This window comes from Bufo bufo, chromosome 1 (assembly GCF_905171765.1).
Source record: "Bufo bufo chromosome 1, aBufBuf1.1, whole genome shotgun sequence".
NCBI classification, from domain to species: domain Eukaryota; kingdom Metazoa; phylum Chordata; class Amphibia; order Anura; family Bufonidae; genus Bufo; species Bufo bufo.
In genome coordinates, this window is record NC_053389.1 from 612,365,625 (window position 1) to 612,387,701 (window position 22,077).

Sequence of the window (22,077 nt, forward strand, 5' to 3'; positions counted from 1 at the left end):
CACAGATAAGCACTTCTACTACTGGTTTATGCAAAATCATTGGGAAACATAAGAGCACTTTTTGGGAACATCAGAGACGGTAAAAATATGTATGGCCCTTCTCTTCTGTATCAGCAAAAAATATTATTTGCAACAAAGTACATAAAAATGCCGCTGTATTGTTAGACGTTCAGTACCTGACCCAATATCATGCAAAGGATATTGCTGATTTGGTACAGGCTTTCCTCCTTTGTTGCATGTTTTACAGTTTGTGGGTACTTGGCTTTGGGCCTCTTTCAGGCAGTAAACATGAGCCAGCTTTTAAATGGACCACATGGATGGGATGTGTGTGCTCTTTTATTGAATGGGCGAGTCTTGCACAACAAAGTGGACCTAGAGGGCACCATCTCCATGGGTCCATGAGGAAAATTGCACAAGTGAATTGGTCCATTGACTAACATGGGGCAAGGTTTTAGTCTGTGCGCACTCGGACAGCACTCTGACATGAGCATTGCCTGTCTGAATGAGCACTTACAGTAAAAGAAGGTAGTGAGCGCAATAAAGCATCCGTATTCGCAGTAGGAAAACTAATGAAAGACGACCTATTCTGAAACTTGTATTTCTCATGAAATTGTTCTGGAGAAATGTTTCTCCTAACCGTGTTCCTCTGTTATTCTTCCTGTATATTTATGAATAAATTGACAAATGGGTGTTATTCATTCCCCTTGTCAAAGAGTGTATCCTTACACAGTCTGACACCACTGATTGAACAGTATCAGACTATAAGAACACATCTCCCCCCCCCCCCCTCAACTGGTAACACTTTGTCAATTTAGACATAAATTCTAGTAGGAATAGCAGAGGATCAGGACAACACAGAGGGCCAGATTTATCATTACTCTGACAGCTCACTCCACTTTAACATATGGCTAAAGTCAGTTTTAGCCAAGTCAGATTTATGATCGGCCCTTTAAGACTGTAATAAATGTGGTTTGACGGTAGCAGTTTATCCGTCAGTAAGCATCTTTACGAAAAAGTTGCACGTTCTATTAAAAAGTCTCATAAGATAAGCATGGTCCTCGCTAGAGTGAAATTGCGACTTTTTTGCGACTTTTTAAATAGCCCCAATAGTAAATCTGTCTAGAGATTAATTTACATAAGAAAACACGCCCACTTTCAGAAAACTGGCGAGCATAGTTCAGAGCAGAAAAAAGTCGCAAATTTGTGCGCAGTTTTAGCGTTTGGGACTTTTTTGGGACTTTTTCACTCCATTATTCTGACCTGAGCTAATGATAAATCTGGCCCAGAGTTCCCAGAAGAGATACTCTAGAATTTGCTATACTATGAGCTCTGCTAAATCCTACATTGGGAGAGCTGACAGGTTCTCTTTAAAGAGGATCTGTCACCATGAAATGCAATGTAATCTGCAGGCAGCACGTTAGATTAGGCCTTTTGCACAAGACCGTATGTATTTTGCTGTCCGCAAAAAATACGGATGACGTTTGTGTGCATTCCATATTTTGCGGACCGGAACAGCTGGTCCCTAATAGAACAGTACTATCCTTGTCCGTAATGCAGACAATAATGGGAAAAGTTCTATCTTTTAGCGGAACGGATATATATGGAAATACGGAAACTGAGTGAACACGAAGTACCTTCCGTTTTTTTGCCTCACCCATTGAAATGAATGGTTCCGCATATGGTCCGCAAAAAAACCTCAACAGACAGGGAAAGAAAATACGTTCTTGTGCAAGAGGCCATAGAGCAGGAGGAGCTGAGCAGATTGATATACAGTTTTATGGGAAAAGATTAAAGGGGTTTTCTCATCTCAGACAATGGGGGCATATCGCTAGGATATGCCCTGATTGTCTTATAGGAGCTTGTCCCACCTCTGAGACCCGCACCTATATCAAGAACGGAGCCCTGAAAGTAAAGGAGGGCGCACTGAGCATGCGCAGTCGCTCTCCATTCATTTCTATGGGGCCGCCGAAATTAGCCGAGCACTGGCTCGGCTATTGCCGTCTGCCCCATAAAAAATGAATGGGAGCATGGGCTGCGCATGGGCTGCGCATGGGCTGCGCATGCGCAGCACGCTCCCATTCACTTCTATGGGAGAGGCGGGGATTAGCGATTGGTGGTGGACGGACCCCGGGAAATCAGGGGTCCTCCAGCCACAGCGCTCCCCGCTTCGTTCTCGATATAGGTGCGGGTCCCAGCGGTGGGACCCGCAACTATCAGACAATGGGGGCATATCCTAGCGATATGCCCCCATTGTCTAAGATGGAAATACCCCTTTAAGTAAAATGTGTAACTTAGAAATGAGAGAGAGCAGAGATTTCTATTTATGTTGTATATGGGGAGGTGTTTTCAGTGATAGCAATGTGTGTGTTTATAGTTTTGGCCAACAGTTTTAAGACTGACACTGGAAAAATTTTAAAAGCGCTGGGAGGGCATAAACAACTTATAACAGGAAAACTAGATGTTTCTCACTGATAAAGCATATTACAAAGTTTCTTTTGGTCGCTTGTGCTATTGATTTATGCAAAGTTGTGTGATAAGTTAGTGACCATTTAAGTGCACTCTTCTGCAGATGATCACTAACGAGCGTTCGTAGTAATGCTCGTTAGTGATCATCTGCCAGTACTGCCTCCGACTGCCCGATGGACAAGCAAACGCCCCTTCTTGCCGGGAAGGAACGCTTCCCTCCTGATAATTGCCTGTTAAATCCAGGCTGTCTAATACACCCTTTACAAGCAGCAAAGCCCCTGCCTGTGAAGCCCTTATGTTGCAAAGCAATGATGACAGCACGTCTCATTGAAGATAACCATGGTTAACAGAAGAAGGTAATGATTTCAAGCACCCACTTTCTCTTTTAAAGTAACCAGTCTTCTCTTCGTATTCAATCAGCAAGACAGTGAATTAATTTGCCCTTTTTCCTCGTTAAGGCTTAGTTCACGTATCTGGTAACCGGATTCTGCAGGCTGTTCCAGCAGAGAACAGCCTGTCGCAGTTCACCGGTATTGCCAAATACTGGACCCCATAGACTATAATTTGATCTGGCCACTTTCTGGCATGAGTGCTGGGTTTGAGCTGGACAAAAGCCTAACAATCTCTCCTGAGCTAACGGGAAGGACACAGAAATGAAGGTAACAGGTAATTTTGTGCCATTCATCTGATCACTCTTCATAGCAATCTAGAGCTAATGCAAATTGCATAAAAACTGTAGCAGCAAACTTTGTGAAATGCAAAGTTTGTGTCCGTCTCAAAACCTTTGGCCACGACTGTATTCAGAGATAGCGGTCACTGATAGCTGTACACGGGGTGGTCTTAAAGGGAATCTGTTGCCACATATATCAGCATTAATCCAGCTAACATGTGAGATGTAATGCTGTTGATCACATCTCCATAGGTGGTTGTTGAGAAAATAGCTGTTTTATAACATGTGAATTAGCCCCTTGGTGCACCCATAGGCTCTGCGCTGCACCCTCTGACAGGTCAGACAGTGAAGAAATATTCACGCCTGGCCCTAAAGTCTTGCGGGATCGCCATTCCCGTACAGTGCGTATGCTCCTAGTCCTCCTCTCACTGTTATGGGATAGGAGCGGTGCACCGACATGTGCACCTCTCTTGTGGGTACCTTTTCATGGGCTAACCGTTCTAAAGAAGACTGATGCAGAATGTAACCTCCAGCTTGGTTCTCACTGAGGAGCCCAGCACTGTTTCATCTAAAAGCGATACTATTTTCTGAGGATTCAAATCCTCCGAATTACAGACTGTTTGACGTTTTCTTCTCATGTAGCATTACCTTTTGTTTTTGACGTTGCTGGAAAAAAATAAATGGAGAGGGAGCATGTAAGAAGGAAAATACCATGGTGGGATTCTAGTGAGCGATAAGTGGGCGAAACTGACAAATGTAACGTGCTGGGCATGACTTGAATCTGTTTTCATTAAATCTGTAGAATCCAGCCACCATCACGAGAATACTCCTGAGTCATTTCAACTGGGACAAGGAGAAGCTAATGGAGAGGTGCGTCCTTTTCTGTGCAGGATCATGAAAGTTTGTCGCCCACCATTCTGTTATTGCTGGAAAACAAGACACTTGGTTGTTCTCTTAAGAAAAAAAAAAAAAAAAAGTTAAAGTTAAGAATTTAGAGAATGTGAACAGTCAATCCACTGTGCATGACGTGTGAGTAACCCCACCGAAGGTTTAACAGCCTCTACTTGTAAGTGCAGATGTAGCACTGCTGCTTCACAGACCGTCTTTTGACCACAAGGTAACAAAATTAGTTGGACCAAATCTATATGACTGCTGTGAAGTGAATGGTCCAAAGAGAGGTATGTCTTTAGCGATAAATATTGGTGTGAAAACAATGGATTTAAAATATAGATTTCTTCATAAGCACCCATCACCTGCTCAATTTAAATGCCACACTGTGTAGGACACGCAATGCTTTATCTCTGGCCACCTTAGGGCATGTTCACACACTGAATTTTTGGCCTCGGATTTGTTTTGTGGATATGCTGTGGATCGGCACACGGATTAGACCTAGTCAATGGGGCTAATCTACATGTGGCCTCCCTCCCTGGTTTCCTTGCAGAATCTGTGAGAATTTGTGTTCTTATCTGGGTTTCATGTCCATGGACAGAAAAGTGTATAAACTACAATGAGGATTCCCCCTGAAAACCATGGGAGGCGGAACATAAGATTTCACATGGATTTTGCCTTCACATATGCATCTCCATCCACATGAAATTTCCACACTGTGAACATGCCCTCAACTGGCTTTGCTATCTGTTCCAATCACTATATGGGGTTGATTTATCAAGGCAAGATATGCGCCAGACTATCCTAATCTAAGCCAGTTAGGGCCTGGCATAGACTAGAGCTATATGTCAGGCTATAGAGGCTCTGCCCCTCACTTTAAGCCCCACCCCTTTTCTAGCCATTTTAGGAAAGTGGCGAGCAGCACAAAAAGTCACAAATATGGCATGTGACCCTATAAACGTAAGCTTTCTGTAAAATCGCCTTTTTTTGTTTTTAATTCTGAATGTCCGATCTGATTTGATGAGCCTTCTTTAGGCCTTTTACTCTTTACCTACTTCTGGTTATTCAAACAGTTGTGACTTCAGTAGTTTTCTCACCATGTTAGCATGTCTGTGTAGGTTGTTTTTTTTTTGTTTGTTTTTTACTCTCTGGCTCGAGTTAATTGCAGTTTTTCTTTTTGCTTACATAGGTATTTTGATGGCAACCTGGAGAAACTCTTCTCAGAATGTCATGTCATAAACCCAAGCAAGAAGTCTCGGACACGACAGATGAACACACGGTCCTCTGCCCAAGATATGCCCTGTCAGATCTGCTACTTGAATTACCCAAATACAGTAAGTGGTTTTACCATCTTAAATAGTTCTAGATAGCGCATCTGTTTATGCTTTTAGGTACGTACATTATCGGATAATAATTGTGATAAAACCCAGTTAGTGGGGTGCACTCTCATTCACCATCTCCAAATCATCCAGTCACAGAGGTCGGTAATTAATCAGGAATAAATCTAGAATTGTATTATCCATATATCATATGTTCACGGTCCTTGCAGCACTATCAGGATCACAGGATAAGAAGGGGCAAGGTGGAGACACAGAAGATGTGTGGTGCAGTAGCGCTCCATAGTTACCAACACCATTTTAATATGAGGGGAATGATCTTTCCATATGCCTAAAACGTAAAGATGGTACTTGCCGCATGGGCAAAACAGTGCCATGTGAAGTTAACAGCGCCATCTTACTCAAGGCAACAATATCTCACGTTGGCCAACTCCGCTTTTTGTGCATGTGCCGAGTGCTATCTTTGTACACTCTTTGAGTATTAACACCTTCAGTATTTTATTATACTTAGGTGTACTTCAGTTTTCACGTTGTATGTAAAGACATTGAATATTTTTGCATATTTGAAATGAATTTATAAAGAACTTGTTCCTTTACATTTGGTGGTTTTGAATTAATATCCCCTGCGCCGCCAGAGGATGAGCATGCCTTGTCATAAAATAGGCGTATTCTCTGGCAGTTAATGCCTAAACAGAAATCTATGACAGTTTGTAGATTTCTGGCTTTATTTGCACTGGCGTGAATGAAGATAACCTTGTCGGGGTGGCTGGCCACGCTCCCTTTCTGCTTTTGCCATGTCCCATTTAAGGAAAGTGGCAAGGGCAGCGTAAAATCCGATAGATGCGACAATTTTTTAAAAAGTCGCAAACGCATAGTCCCTGATTTATCATTCCTTCACTCTGGCGTCAAAAAGTCGCAAAATAAGTTTTTTGCGACTTTTTGCATTTTTTACACCACTCTCTCCAGTTTTGTAATGTGGGTGGAAAAGAAGGCATGGTTAGCTATGTTAATGAGTTTCACTCCAGATTTATCATTGAGACTTTTTTAAAAGTTGCAAAAAAAGTCGGTCTCGCTGCAGTAGGAGGGTGTAGTAGGAAAACTGCAGCAGCTTTTCTAGACAAAAGTGTTAGGTTTTAGGATAAGAAAAATTTAGCAAACAACCTCAGCACAGACTCAAGCAAAACTGACTTCAAATATTCCCCTTATGATAAATTCCCCCCATACTTTGCAACTTTTTAACACCACTTTTCAGGCGCAAGGGAGATGATAAATCTACCCCTTTGTCTTTGTGAATTTGATAAATTGTGAAATGGATTGAGATGTAACATTTGTGTATATACAGTTGCGAGAAAAAGTATGTGAACCCTTGAATGATATGGATTTCTGCACAAATTGGTCATAAAATGTGATCCGATCTTCATCTAAGTCACAACAATAGACAATCACAGTCTGCTTAAACTAATAACACACAAATAATTAAATGTTACCATGTTTTTATTAAACACACCATGTAAACATTCACAGTGCAGGTGGGAAAAGTATGTGAACCCTTGGATTTAATAACTGGTTGAACCTCCTTTGGCAGCAATAACTTCAACCAAACGTTTCCTGTAGTTGCAGATCAGACGTGCACAACGGTCAGGAGTAATTCTTGACCATTCCTCTTTACAGAACTGTTTCAGTTCAGCAATATTCTTGGGATGTCTGGTGTGAATCGCTTTCTTGAGGTCATGCCACAGCAATCGGGTTGAGATCAGGACTCTGACTGGGCCACTTCAGAAGGCGTATTTTCTTCTGGTTAAGCCATTCTGTTATTGATTTACTTCTATGCTTTGGGTCCTTGTCCTGTTGCAACACCCATTTTCTGTTGAGCTTAAGCTGGTGGACAGATGGCCTTAAGTTCTCCTGCAAAATGTCTTGATAAACTTGGGAAATTTATTTTTCCTTCGATGATAGCAATCCATCCAGGCCCTGACGCAGCAAGCAGCCCCAAACCATGATGCCCCCACCACCATACTTCACAGTTGGGATGAGGTTTTGATGGTGGTGTGCTGTGCCTCTTTTTCTCCACACAGTGTTGTGTGTTTCTTCCAAACAACTCTACTTTGGTTTCATCTGTCTACAGAATATTTTGCCATTACTGCTGTGGAACATCCAGGTGCTCTTGTGCAAACTGTAAACATGCAGCAATGGTTTTTTTTGGACAGCAGTGGCTAACCTCTGTGGTATCCTCCCATGAAATTCATTCTTGTTTAGTATTTTACGTATCGTAGATTCGCTAACAGGGATGTTAGCATATGCCAGAGACTTTTGTAAGTCTTTAGCTGACACTAGGATTTTTCTTCACCTCATTGAGCAGTCTGCGCTGTGCTCTTGCAGTCATCTTTACAGGACGGCCACTCCTAGGGAGAGTAGCAGCAGTGCTGAACGTTCTCCATTTATAGACAAATTGTTTTACCGTGGACTGATGAACAGCAAGGCTTTTGGAGTTACTTTTATAACCCTTTCCAGCTTTATGCAAGTCAACAATTCTTAATCATAGGTCTTCTGAGAGCTCTTTTGTGCGAGGCATCATTCACATCAGGCAATGCTTCTTGTGAAAAGCAAACCCAGAACTGGTGTGTTTTTTTTATAGGGCAGGGCAGCTGTAACAAACACCTCCAATCTCATCTCATTGATTGGACTCCAGTTGGCTGACACCTCACTCCAATTAGCTCTTGGAGATGTCATTAGTCTAGGGCAGGCATCTTCAAACTGCGGCCCTCCAGCTGTTGCTAAACTACAACTCCCAGCATGCCGGAACACCCTTTAGGTATCAGCCTACAGCAGGGCATTGTGGGAGTTGTAGTTTTACAACAGCTGGAGGGCCGCAGTTTGAGGATGCCTGGTCTAGGGGTTCACATACTTTTTCCACCTACACTGTGAATGTTTACATGGTGTGTTCAATAAAAACATGGTAACATTTAATTCTTTGTGTGTTATTAGTTTAAGCAGACTGTGATTGTCTATTGTTGTGACTTAGAAGAAGATCAGATCACATTTTATGACCAATTTGTGCAGAAATCTTTATCATTCCAAAGGGTTCACATACTTTTGCTTGCAACTGTATAGATGTATCGGCACAGCCTGATACATTTTCACATTGATCTGGAATCTCTGAAGTGCTGTGTCATCTTTCTTGTGTATGGTATCCGAATCTATGAATTGTATTTAGAAAAATGTTTATTGCCCACACTCCTGCATTATTATAATGGTTTCCTATGTAAGTGGATGTGCACTTTAGGGTCCATGCACACGTCCGTAATTTGGGTCCGTATTCGTTCCGCAATTTGCGGACCCAATCACTTTCAATGGGGCTGGAACGGATGCAAATCCACATTTCCTGGATCCACATCCGCATTTTCGGGATCCGCATCCGTTTTTTCGGGATCAGTTTTTCAGGATCCGCAATTTTGTTCCTGAAAAAAATAGAACATGTCCTATTCTTGTCCGCCATTGCGGACCAGAAAAGGCATTTTCTATTATAGTGTCTGCGATGTGCGGTCCGCAAATTGCGGACCGCCCTTTGCAGGTGTCCGTGTTTTGCGGATCCGCAAAACACTTACGGACGTGTGAATGGAGCCTTAAGGAAAGCATTTACTTTTCATGTTGATGACAATGTGTGCACTGGGAAAGCATCCTTACTCTTGAACAGTCCGTGTCAATGACAACAAATTAAAACCTTTGCCAAGTTGAAATCAGTGACTAGGATTTACAGATTTGGTCATGGGAAGTAATGCTAGGTGACGCCTATTTGCTACTGTGTACATAATTCCTTCTCCGTGTGTGTCTAAAACTTACTCCCATCCTTGTATTTTCTACAGTATTTCACAGGCCTCGAGTGTGGTCACAAGTTCTGCATGCAGTGCTGGGGTGAATATTTAACCACCAAAATCATAGAGGAAGGAATGGGACAGGTAAAAACCTTGGTAGAGGATTCTACATTTATTACGTATGTTCTTCACGTGGCTTTTTTTTCCAGATGGTTTTTAATGCATATTCCACACCACAATCCATGTGATATTTGCACCCAGTTCACATGCATGGAAACATTTTTTCTCCTTTTTCTGGCAGTGGAGTGAAAAATAATCCGCCACTAGAATAATCAGTCTATGACTTTTTTTTTGGGGAGGGGGGGATTGGAGAACATGAGGATAGCCCCACTGAATCCTCATCTGGATCAAAAATAGTGCAAACTACATATCTGAAGCGGAAATGCAAGGGTCATTGTTGGTTTTCTGCTACTGAAAAAACACTTTGCACTTTAACCCTTTCATGACCGGGCGATTTTCCACTTTTTAGTTTTCGTTTTTTACTCCTAGTCCTCCCAAAGCCATAACTATTTTTTTTAATTTTTCTGTTCACATGTATTTTTGCGGGACAAGATGCCCTTTCTAATGGCGGTATTGACAGTTGCATACAATGTGGTAGTAAGTGGGGAAAAAATTATAAATGAGGTGAAATTGGAAAAAAACACAATTCCAGAACAGTTTTTTGGGGGTTTTGTTTTTACGGCGTTCCCTATACCATAAAACGGACCAGTTACTTTCATTCTCCAGGTCAGTATGAATCAGGCAATGCCACATATGTATATTTTTTTATTGTGTTTTTATACTAAAAAAAAAAAAACCTTGAAAAAATGTATTTATTCTTTTAGTTTCCATATTCTGACCCCTATAACTGTTTTGTATTTATGTATGCGGAGCTGTGTGAAGACTAATTTTTTTGCGGGGCGATCTGTACATTTTTAAGTGATACCATTTTGGGGCATATACGACTTTTTGACCACTTTTCATTACATTTTTTGTGGGAGGAGAAATCGTCCATTTGGACTTTATATTTTCCGTTTCGGAAAAATCATTGAATTGCTTTACTGTATTTCTATGGAGCCCAGGCAGGGGCTCCGTAGAAATTACTATGCAGCAGCCTCCTGTCACACAGGAGGACGGGCTGCTGCTAACACACTCCGGCTCCCACAATCCCTGCCGGGGGAGCCGGAGCACACGCTTCCGGGTTTTCAACATTCAGATGCCGTTGTCAGGATTGACCATGGCATCTAAGGGGTTAAATGTCTGTATGAAATAGCAGGCACCCAGTGGCTATGGCCATCTTTGAATTCTTGACCGCCGACGTATATCCGTATGGTGGTCGGTAATTGATTAAGTCTTGTGAGCATACTCAATACTGTTGGTCTTCTCTTCATTTGTTACTTGTGTTCTCCATTTTTCTTGGAAAGTCATTTTTGGTACTGCATTTGTTTCTTACTTAGGCTAAGGCCTCATGCACACGACTGGTTTTTTTTGCGGTCCGCAAAAACGGGTTCCGTTTTTCCGTGATCCGTGACCGTTTTTTCGTCCGTGGGTCTTTCTTGATTTTTGGAGGATCCACGGACATGAAAAAAAAGTCGTTTTGGTGTCCGCCTGGCCGTGCGGAGCCAAACTGATCCGTCCTGAATTACAATGCAAGTCAATAGGGACGGATCCGTTTGACGTTGACACAATATGGTGCAATTTCAAACGGATCCGTCCCCCATTGACTTTCAATGTAAAGTCAGGAGTTAATATACCATAGGATCGGAGTTTTCTCCAATCCGATGGTATATTTTAACTTGAAGCGTCCCCATCACCATGGGAACGCCTCTATGTTAGAATATACCATCAGATTTGAGTTACATCGTGAAACTCAGATCCGACAGTATATTCTAACACAGAGGCGTTCCCATGGTGATGGGGACGCTTCTAGTTAGAATATACTACGAACTGTGTACATGACTGCTGCCTGGCAGCACCCGATCTTTTACAGGGGGCTGTGATCAGCACAATTAACCCTTCAGGTGCCGCACCTGAAGGGGTTAATTGTGCGTATCATAGCCCCCTGTAAGAGATCAGGGGCTGCCAGGCAGCAGGGGGCAGACCCCCCTCCCTCCCCAGTTTGAATATCATTGGTGGCCAGTGTGCGGCCTCCCCCCGGCCCCCCTCTATTGTAATATCATTGGTGGCCAGTGTGCGCCCCCCCCCCCTCCCTACCGCTATTGTAATATCATTGGTGGCCAGTGTGCGCCCCCCCCCCACTCCCCCTCTATTGTAATATCATTGGTGGCCAGTGTGCAGCCTCCGTCGGCCCCCCTCTATTGTAATATCATTGGTGGCCAGTGTCCGCCCCCCCTCTATTGTAATATCATTGGTGGCCAGTGTGCGGCCTCCGTCGGCCCGCCTCCCCCCCCCACTATATTGTAATTTCATTGGTGGCCAGTGTGCGTGCCTCCCCCCCCCCCCCCCCCCCCCCGATCATTGGTGGCAGCGGAGATTCCGATCGGAGTCCCAGTTTAATCGCTCTGGGGCTCCGATCGGTAACCATGGCAACCAGGACGCTACTGCAGGCCTGGTTGCCATGGTTACTTAGCAATATTACAATATTAGAAGCATCATACTTACCTGCTGGCTGCTGCGCTGTCTGTGTCCGGCCGGGAGCTCCTCCTACTGGTAAGTGACAGATTATTAAGCAATGTGCCGCACAGACCTGTCACTTACCAGTAGGAGGAGCTCCCGGCCGGACACAGACATCGCAGCAGCCAGCAGGTAAGTATGATGCTTCTAATATTGTAATATTGCTAAGTAACCATGGCAACCAGGCCTGCAGTAGCGTCCTGGTTGCCATGGTTACTGATCGGAGCCCCAGAGCGATTAAACTGGGACTCCGATCGGAATCTCCGCTGCCACCAATGATCGGGGGGGGGAGGCCGCACACTGGCCACCAATGATATTAATACAATAGAGGGGGGGGGGCGCACACTGGCCACCAATGATATTACAATAGGGGGGGGGGGCGCACACTGGCCACCAATGATATTCAAACTGGGGAGGGAGGGGGGTCTGCCCCCTGCTGCCTGGCAGCCCCTGATCTCTTATAGGGGGCTATGATATGCACAATTAACCCCTCAGGTGCAGCACCTGAGGGGTTAATTGTGCGGCTCACAGCCCCCTGTAAGAGATCAGGGGCTGCCAGGCAGCAGGGGGCAGTCATGTACACAGTTCATAGTATATTCTAACTAGAAGCGTCCCCATCACTATGGGAACGCCTCTGTGTTAGAATATACTGTCGGTTCTGAGTTTTCACGAAGTGAAAACTCAGCTCAGAAAAAGCTTTTATGCAGACGGATCTTCGGATCCGTCTGTATGAAAGTAACCTACGGACGCGGATGCCAATCTTGTGTGCATCCGTGTTCTTTCACGGACCCATTGACTTGAATGGGTCCGTGAACTGTTGTCCGTCAAAAAAATAGGACGGGTCATATTTTTTTGACGGACAGGAAACACGGATCACGGATGTGGCTGCAAAACGGTGCATTTTCAGATTTTTCCACGGACCCATTGAAAGTCAATGGGTCCGCAACAAAAAACGGAAAACGGCACAACGGCCACGGATGCACACAACGGTCGTGTGCATGAGGCCTAACTGTCAGAATCCATAAATGAATGTAATAAAACAGGTATTTGACCTTCACATATGTTCTCTTTCTTTAGACCATCTCCTGCCCAGCTCATGGTTGTGACATTTTAGTTGATGACAATACAGTAATGTAAGTGGTGAGCTAATATACAGTATGTTATTTGTATTTGATATTGTTTCATTGCCTTTCTGATGACAATATAAATGTTCCAAAATATCATGAGGATGTTCAATGCTCGAGCCACGTTTTCTCTTATCCACAGAAAAATCACCTTCTGTGAGCTTTATATGTATGAGATGAGGTTACTCCTTTTGCATCTCCAGATTTCCAAAGATTGTAGATTTTGTTTTTCTTGTACTTAAATTTATGAAAGTGACCTTTTTCAATATTTAACTAGGAATTCCATTGCGTTTGTCGTTGTGTGATCCCTTATGAATTTTATGATCTCAGCTTTGTATGAAAATACTTAATGAAGACCTGTCAGCTCTGCTGTCATTCATGTTTTAGGAAATAGTCCATGAAATCACAATTCTGAAGCATCTTTTCTTATAACTGTGCGCCGTGCTGTTCTTCTGTTGTTCTTCCTAGAACTGTGTGAATAAATGAACTGCTGGATGTTACCATTCCCTTATCAAAGGGGTGTATCCCTACTAGGGATCGACCGATTATCGGTTTGGCCGATATTATCGGCCGATATTGAGGATTTTGAACGTTATCGGTATCGGCATCTATTTTGCCGATATTCCGATAACGTATTGGGAACACAGAACGCGCTGCTCTCAGCGCGTTCTGTGTTCCCTCCGCAGCACAGGGGAGAAGGAAGCAGTGTCTCCTCCCCCTGTGCTGCTGCTGCTGCTGCCGCCAATAGCAGGAGAGGAGACAAGAGGAGGGGAGGGGATGTGGCTGCTGCGCCACCAATGAAGATAAGCCTTTCATTAATTCATATACAGGAGGCGGGAGCTGGCTGCAGAATCACATAGCCGGCTCCCGACCTCTATGAACGGCAGCTGTGGTCCGCGGTAGTTAACCCCTTAGGTGCCGCGGATCGCAGCTACCGTTCATAGGGGTCGGGAGCCGGCTATGTGATTCTGCAGCCAGCTCCCGCCTCCTGTATATGAATGAGAGATTTATGTTCATTGGTGGCGCAGTGCGCCCCCCCAAGCCCCCTAGTATTAATCATTGGTGGCGCAGTGCGCCCCCCCACCCCCATCCCAATAGTAAAAACATTGGTGGCGCAGTGCGCCCCCCACCCCCATCCCAATAGTAAAAACATTGGTGGCGCAGTGCGCCCCCCCCCCCCCCCCCCCCCCCAGTATTAATCATTGGTGGCAGTGGCCACAGGATCCCCTCTCCCCTGCTTCTCCGATCGGAGCCCCAGCAGTGTAATCCTGGGGCTCCGATCGGTTACCATGGCAGCCAGGACGCTATTGAAGCCCTGGCTGCCATGGTAAGCTCCATGCTGCTGTGTGCACAAAGCACAGGGCAGCAGGGACAGTGTGAGCTCCTATTCACCCTGATAGAGATCTATCAGGGTGAATAGGACAAGGGTTCTAGTCCCTAAGGGGGCTAAAAGTTAGTAAAAAAAAGCCCACAAAAATATCAAGTATAAATGAAAAAGATTTTCAAAAAAAATAAAATAATACACGTTAACAATAAACATTAATTTTCAGCAGATTTGTGTAGGAAAAAAATTTTTTTCCTCAAAAATAAAAATACCCAGAATATCGGTATAAATTATCGGCTATCGGCCTGAAAGTTGACAAATTATCGGTATCGGCCCTAAAAAATCAATATCGGTCGATCCCTAATCCCTACAGTCTGTTATTGTCAGCACTGATTAGGCATTGTCAGTATGTGGAGGGACACCCCCCCAACTGGTAAATTTAGTTGTCAATTTAGGGCTCATGCACACAAACGTATGTTGTTTCCGTTCTTCTTTTTTTTCTTTTTGCAGACCCATTCATTTCAATGAGTGTGCCCTCCGTATGTCCGTTCTGTAGCCTTGCAAAAAAGATAGAACATGTCCTATTCTTGTCCCTTTTGCGGACCAGGATAGGCAATGTTACAATGGATCCACAAAAAAAAAGGATGCAATAGGGATGTCATCCGTATTTTTTGCGGACCACAAAATACACACGGTCATGTGCATGAGCCCTTATTCATACATTGACTCCACAATTGCAGACAAGAATAGGCAGGGGTGCCGGCCGTGTGTATGGCGTATCCGCAATGCACTATGGATGTCTGAATGGACCCTTAAACTGGTGAAAGATTCCCCTATTGCCATCTAATACATCAATGCCATTAGTTTTATGTGTGTGTCCCAACTTTGGAACCCACTTCTAGCTCCAGAACAGCCCCTCAAAGTGAAGGAGAGCAAGCCACCATTCATTCATGACGGCTCGGTTATTTCTGGAGACCCAGAGCGGTGAATGGAGAGGTGGCTGTGCACGTGCAGTACACTCTCCATTAACTGCTATGGGACTGCCTCGCTCAGCTATTTTTGGAACTCCCATAGCGTCGAATAGAGAGGACCCTCGCCGATCAGCTGTTTAAGAAGGCAGCGACTCTCCTGTGAGTGTCATGGCCTTATCGCAGCTTTCCCTCTGCCATGTGACGACATGATTATCGATCACGTGGCCTAGGGGTGGCTCGGCCCCATTGATGTGAATAGGGCTGAGCTGAGATACCAAGCACAGACGCTATACAATGTACAGCGCTGTGCTTTATAAGCTGCAAGAAGGCCACAGAACTCTCATGAGCACCACTGCCTTCTCAAACAGCTGATCGGCAGGGGTCCAGGTGTTTTAAGCAGGATTCCAGCTGTGTAAATGCATGTAAAATCTATATCTAATAACTAGCATATTTGTGGACTGGATTTTGAAAATAATAGCTTCTAAAACATATCACAAGTGGCATGTCACTTTGTTTATTTTATTTTTTATTTTTTTAAGTTTTGTAAAATTGTGAGTGGTGCATATTTCCTATTGAAATCAATGGGATGCTGTTTGCATTTGTATTTCCTGTGTATCTGAGTACACTGGTAAATTGCCATGTAAGCTTACTCTGAATGTCGTTTCAGCCAATGTCTTTGCATTTATTTTTAGTCTTAAGTGTAGATCGTCTCTTATTTTTATTCCCATTACCACCACATCCCCAATTTAATATTACATTAGCTAAAAAACATTTCCCCTTTTTTAAGTAGTTTTGTATATTAAAACTTGTTTGATCTCTTGTCTCCATCAGGCGTTTAATCACAGATTCAAAAGTAAAGTTAAAGTATCAGCATCTAATAACTAATAGCTTTGTAGAGGTAAGTGCCGGATTCACAGCATTTCTTTGTTTCTTGGTATATCTCCATAATCCTGGGGACTTATCAGTTGTGTTTCAAGAGGATCTCTCACCACTCCTGACATGTCTGTTTTAGTGAATAATTGTATTTAACGTGAAATGACAATTTAATAGCATCTTTTCTTGGGATGCTGTGTGGTATGGAAGAAAAATTGAAAATTAACGTGCTTATTTAGAAAACTTGATACCTTTATTAATGAATGGGTATGAGCAAGAGTGGTCGATATGCTCAGATGCTCTGATATATAAAAGGAAAAACGAACCTCCTATTATAGATAGGTGGTGAAATACTGAATCACTATAGGGACGGGGGTAATATTGGGTAAGTCTGTGGAAAATTACTCTCCCTAGACGACCCTATGGAACTATGTCCTTAGCACAGGGATGTCCCCTGATGGTGGAGACACCCTGCCCCCGTACCTAGGCCTAGATATGGCCCTAGTGATGCCCTACTTAGAAAAGCTGGATCGGGAAATATTGATCCAGTGAAAAAAACAAAAAGAATAAGTCTAATATAATAAATATAAAGACACAAACCCAACGCGTTTCGGCTGCATACAGCAGCTCATCAGGAGGTGATGACAATGTACTATACGTAGGGAATGGAGAAAGCAAGAAGATGGTGCTTCAAAAAAAGGAAAGATGATACTTAGCTCATTGGCATACTTGATGGCGCTGTGTATACAGATATGTACCTCTTGTCTGTATGTATGATGAAGTCAGACAGAGGGGGGCCCTGTAGAAAGTGCAGCTCGTATGCTAGGAGACTGGAGGGCTCGATGCTGTGTGGTACTAGACCAGGGATCAGCAACCTTCAGCACTCCAGGTATTGTGAAACTACAACTCCCAGCATGAAAGCATGCTCAGCTTTTCTTATAAGTGAATGGAGTATTCTGGCACCTGGAGTGCCACAGGTTGCTGATCCCTGCACTAGAAGTTAATGAATAAATTGAGAACTCTGTGTTTCTGGCTGGAGGTGTTCCCCTGCACAGTCTGACATTGTCTAGTCAGTGCTGGCAATGGTAGACCCCCTTTTGACAAGGGCAATGGTAACAACCAGTTGGCAATTTATTCATAAATTTATTGTAGGAATACTTGAGGAACAGCACAACATACTGTATAGTTATACGAAAAGAATTATTTCATAGGGAATGCAAGTAGTTGCAAAAACAGACATGTCAGAAGAAGTGACAGGTCCTCTTTAAAAACTTTCAGCCCTTGTGACAAGTCTCTTTTTTAGTAGATGGTCTCTTTCCGAATAAAAACCATTCTGGAGTATTTTTTTCTTGGAACTCCATGTTTTACTATTTCTCTGGAAATGTATGAATAAATTGACAATTAGTTGTTACCAGTTGGTGTCTCCCTGCGCAGTCTGACACTGTCCAGTCGTTGCTGACAGTGGCCGACTGTAGAGACAATAATCTTTAGATAAGAGGAATGCATGTGCCCAGTTGACAGTTTATTCATGCATTTCCAGGAGGAATAACAGCATACATCAGAGGTTAAACGAGAACCTGTCATCCTGAATATGCAATGTCATCTACAGGCAGCATGGTATAGAGCAGGAGGAGCAGAGCAGATTGATATAGTTTTGTGGAATCATATTCCACAAACCTTGTAATTTATACAGTTAAACCTTTGCACTTTCGGCGCTCAGTAGCCATGTGGACCATGTTATCAGTGATTGATAGCATTCTCTGTATAATGGCCCCCTGCCCTGCTCAGGAAGCGTTCCTTCCTGACAATCACCTTCTTGTCAGTGAAGGAGATCTCTGCATTTACATGCAGAGATCCCCTCCACAGTATCGCTAATGCAATTGCTTATCCCCATACAGAATCCTTGTTTGCCAGCAGCAGAGTAATGTTGGCAAACGACAATTTAGGTGTCTGCATGAAATATGCAATTACCTGATGAACTAGCAGATTATCGCTAATGAGCACTTGTTAGCGACGATCTCTCCAATGTAAGTGTAAAGGGGCCTTTAGTTTGTATACATAAACAGCTGTCAGTGATAGTCACTGATGAGACCACCCTCATGGCTACTGAGCTCAGAAAAAGCAGAGATTTATAAATTACAAGTTATTATAAACCTTTTATCACAAAACTATATATCAATCTTTTCCTCCGGCTCCATAACATGCTGCCTGCAGACTGCACTGCATTTGATGATGCCAGGTTCACATTAAGGCCCATCATACGAGTGTATTACTGTAGTACAGCGGCGGCATGAAGCGCACGGCGTCATAGCAACCAATGACGCCCTGCGCTCCTGCTCTCAGCTGGATGCCAGGCCGGGTTACCACGGACCGTTCATGCATTCGGCCTAAGAAAGTAACTGTATAGGCTTCTGATGTGTATATGAGAGCAGAGTCAGCAGTCACCTCTTTATCGTCAGATAGCAGTATTGCAATAAAAGGTAAGTCTGAGCTCACAGGTTCTGGATGCACCAAAGTAGAGGTGAGGTCAGCATGCTGCCAAAAACGCTCCATGGTATGAGTAGAAAGTGTGAACCCAGCCCAACATATATATTATGAAGCTGGTGGTACCTAATAGACACAGTTAAAGTCCTCCTCCCCTCCCTGCTCTCAACCACTCTACATCACATGCCCACAGCATCTCCTGTAGAAGTCCTATGTCCAGATGCCTGCTGTAATACAAATCTCTTGAATTGCTGCTGCAGAAGCTCAGGCAAAATAGCTAACTTCATAATTTTGTGAAGGAAAGAAAATACAATTTAATTTATAAAAGTAAAAAGTTGGTTTCTGTGTATTTTAACATTAAAATAAGTGATCGTGTGCATTACATAAGCATGTCTACTCATGTTGTTTTACTGCTCTTAAAGGGAGTCTTTCACCTATACTGACCGTTTTTGAACACTAACACCATTCTCAGCATTATAGTACCCATATGTGAATGCTACTTACTGTTTAGCTGTCCGTCGCTTATTTCCTTCAAAAAACACTTTAATCCAATATTCAAATTAGGTCTGAAGGTGCCCAGGGGCGGCGTTCAAGCGGCCGGTGCCCAGGCCCTTCTTCGCTATTCATATGAAACCCCTCCCCTTTAAACACTCAGGCCGGCCCTAGGTTCTCATTACCGCCTCCCTTCAGTGTGAAATGCCGCGCCTGCGCCGTGCATCCGAATCACGCGCACAGCATTACCCATTATCGGCATCCGAGCGTTTATTGCACATGCACCGGCCCCATCATCCCGATCTAGCTGGCGGCTACTTCCGCTGGCTAGATCGGGGTGTTGGGGCCAGCGCATGTGCAATAAACACTCGGATGCCAATGCCCATAATGGGTAATGCTGTGCACAGGTGCGGCGATTCGGATGCACGGCGCAGGCGCGGCATTTCACACTGAAGGGAGGCGGTAATAAGAAGAACCTAGGGCCGGCCTGAGTGTTTAAAGGAGAGGGGTTTCATATGAATAGCGAAGAAGGGCCTGGGCACCGGCCGCTTGAACGCCGCCCCTGGGCACCTTCAGACCTAATTTGAATATTGGATTAAAGTGTTTTTTGAAGGAAATAAGCGACGGACAGCTAAACAGTAAGTAGCATTCACATATGGGTACTATAATGCTGAGAATGGTGTTAGTGTTCAAAAACGGTTAGTATAGGTGAAAGACTCCCTTTAAAGGGTTGCAATGATTGAGCACACCGCAGTCAGCATGTTCTGTGCTCGGCATGTTCTTCCCTTTTAAAAGGAACCTGAGGGCAACATAGTATAGAGACAGACCCGCTGATTTCAGGGGGCTATCATTTCTGGTCTGGTATTCAATACTTTTACAGTACTGACAGGCCGAACATCACAGGGTGCGCCAGGTGAGACCCGTGGTCCTGCCCTCCTTCGCCTCCTGCTCATCACTGACATGTTTTTTTTACTGTTACGCATAGGTAAGAAACCTCTCAATCATAGTCGTGAGGCGGGGGAGGGCAAGACCACTAGTCTCATCTGACTCCTCTCATTTGCAACCAGCGCTGCAAGGTTGGCCTGTCAGTACTGTAAAAGTACTGAATACAAGGCCAGAAATGTTAGCCTGCAGCGGTTACTGCAAATGGGATATGAGGATTTTTTTTAATAAGTTTAAATGCAACAAAAAATGTTTAGAATAATGAGCTGCTTTTATCTTTAAAGAGGAATTTTTGTGGGACAACACTTTTAATACCGCACATGTTTTAAACCTTAAAGGGGTTGGCAACTATATAAGTACTTTCTACTATATAGTGCAGGAATGGCCAACCTGCGGCTCTCCAGATGTTGAAAAACTACAACTCCCAGCATGCCCTGCTGTAGGCTGATAGCTGTAGCCTGTGTGGGCATGCTGGGAGTTGTAGTTTTTCAACAGCTGGAGAGCTTCAGGTTGGCCATCCCTGATATAGTGGGAGGTAGGGTAAAAAAGAGTTTCCTTAAAAAATCTGAATGGTAATGTTTTTATAATGAGCTCAGCCCCGCTATGCGTGCAGCCAGTTCGTCCATGGCTGCACACGACGTGGAGGAGCTTTAGAGAAAGCTCGTCCATGGCTTTATTCTAACTGCACAAGAGCAGCGAATGCCCAGTCTGCCCTTGCCACTGGTGCGCTTCCCTGCTCCGACTCTGGCTCTACAATCGGCTTATTCCTGTCAGAGTTCAGAGCGGGAAGAAAAGTAAGAGCGTGTCTGATCCCCGACAATCAGCTGTTAGAGATGTGCGCACTTGCTGGCTCCCTTCCTGCTCGCTGCTGTATGTTTATAGGACAGCAGAGCAGGAAGGGAGACTGGAAACGGCACGTGCACATAGCACGCCTCATCTCCTCATGCATCTGATCGGCGGGGGTGCTAGGTGTCGGACTTTTGGCTTACAGGCTTATGTTCGTATTGTCATTACAGTTATGTAGTCAGTAGTTTTCTGCTTCACAACATAAAAGAAAGCACATATTAAGTATGGCTTTAAGAATGTGCTGCATTTTTCCACAAATCTATAATGCAAGCGTTATAACTTTTATAGAAAAATGCTTCTTTCTCTACTTATCAGATCGGCAGTGTAATGAGACTAGTCATATAGTAACCAGATATAGTGCTAGCCCTCATCTATGCACATGGCAACTTATTGTGCACAATCATGAGAAATGACACATTGTAAAGATTCTAAAATTCTTAGATAGTACTGACATAGTAGCCGTGGCATACATTCAATCGAGGCAGACCGCCCTACTGCTATGGCGTTTAGGGTAAGGAGTGGCCCTGCATGGAACCTTCTTGTCCCCTCTTGAAAACACTGTATTTTAACACAGCTGCCACTAGGGGGGCTTAATGCAAAGAGCTTATTATAGCTTCCATGGTAGTTGTGTTAATTCCTTTAAACTGAGCTCCCCCTAGTGGTGGCTGCAGGCAGCCAGCTTTGCAATGGAAGAGAAGCCAGAGATTTATCAATGTATGCTTGGCAGTTTTCTGGTGTAACTACATTGAGAAATACGGTGTTTACAATAAGTGCCATATATTTGAAGCACCTGTTTCACTTTTTCCGACATAAAAGTTGGATAAAGTGGGTGAGGCCAAAGGCAACTTTTTTTTTTAATTATAATTTTGTATTCAATTAAAATTTCTTGTACTTGATTAAAAAAGAATGTAAGCATCATTCACACGTCAGTGTTTCACGGACGTGTGCTGTACGTGTTCTCCACGGACAGCACACGTCCCCATTCATTTTAATGTGTGTATTCAGACATCAGTGTTTTAGCAAGGTCCGTGGGTCAGTGTTTTTAGCACAGATGCATGCTCTATTTTGTCCGTGTTCATGGATCCATTATAGTCTATGGGTCCAAAAACCAACTGTGTCAGTGAAACACAGATGCAACACAGACAGCAAAAAATGGACACACGGATCCTTCACGG

The 22,077-nt window shown here is 43.8% G+C and overlaps 1 protein-coding gene across 1 annotated transcript in view; it reads left to right on the plus strand.

Annotated features, from left to right (window-relative positions):
* ARIH1 (ariadne RBR E3 ubiquitin protein ligase 1) overlaps positions 1-22,077 on the plus strand; it is an 88,164-nt gene that overhangs the window by 44,502 nt on the left and 21,585 nt on the right. Inside the window, exons 3-7 of the mRNA XM_040413686.1 lie at positions 3,939-4,006; positions 5,214-5,358; positions 9,225-9,317; positions 12,924-12,979; positions 16,097-16,163. Of these exons, the coding sequence (XP_040269620.1) occupies positions 3,939-4,006; positions 5,214-5,358; positions 9,225-9,317; positions 12,924-12,979; positions 16,097-16,163 (429 nt within the window). The remainder of the gene's footprint in view (positions 1-3,938; positions 4,007-5,213; positions 5,359-9,224; positions 9,318-12,923; positions 12,980-16,096; positions 16,164-22,077) is intronic.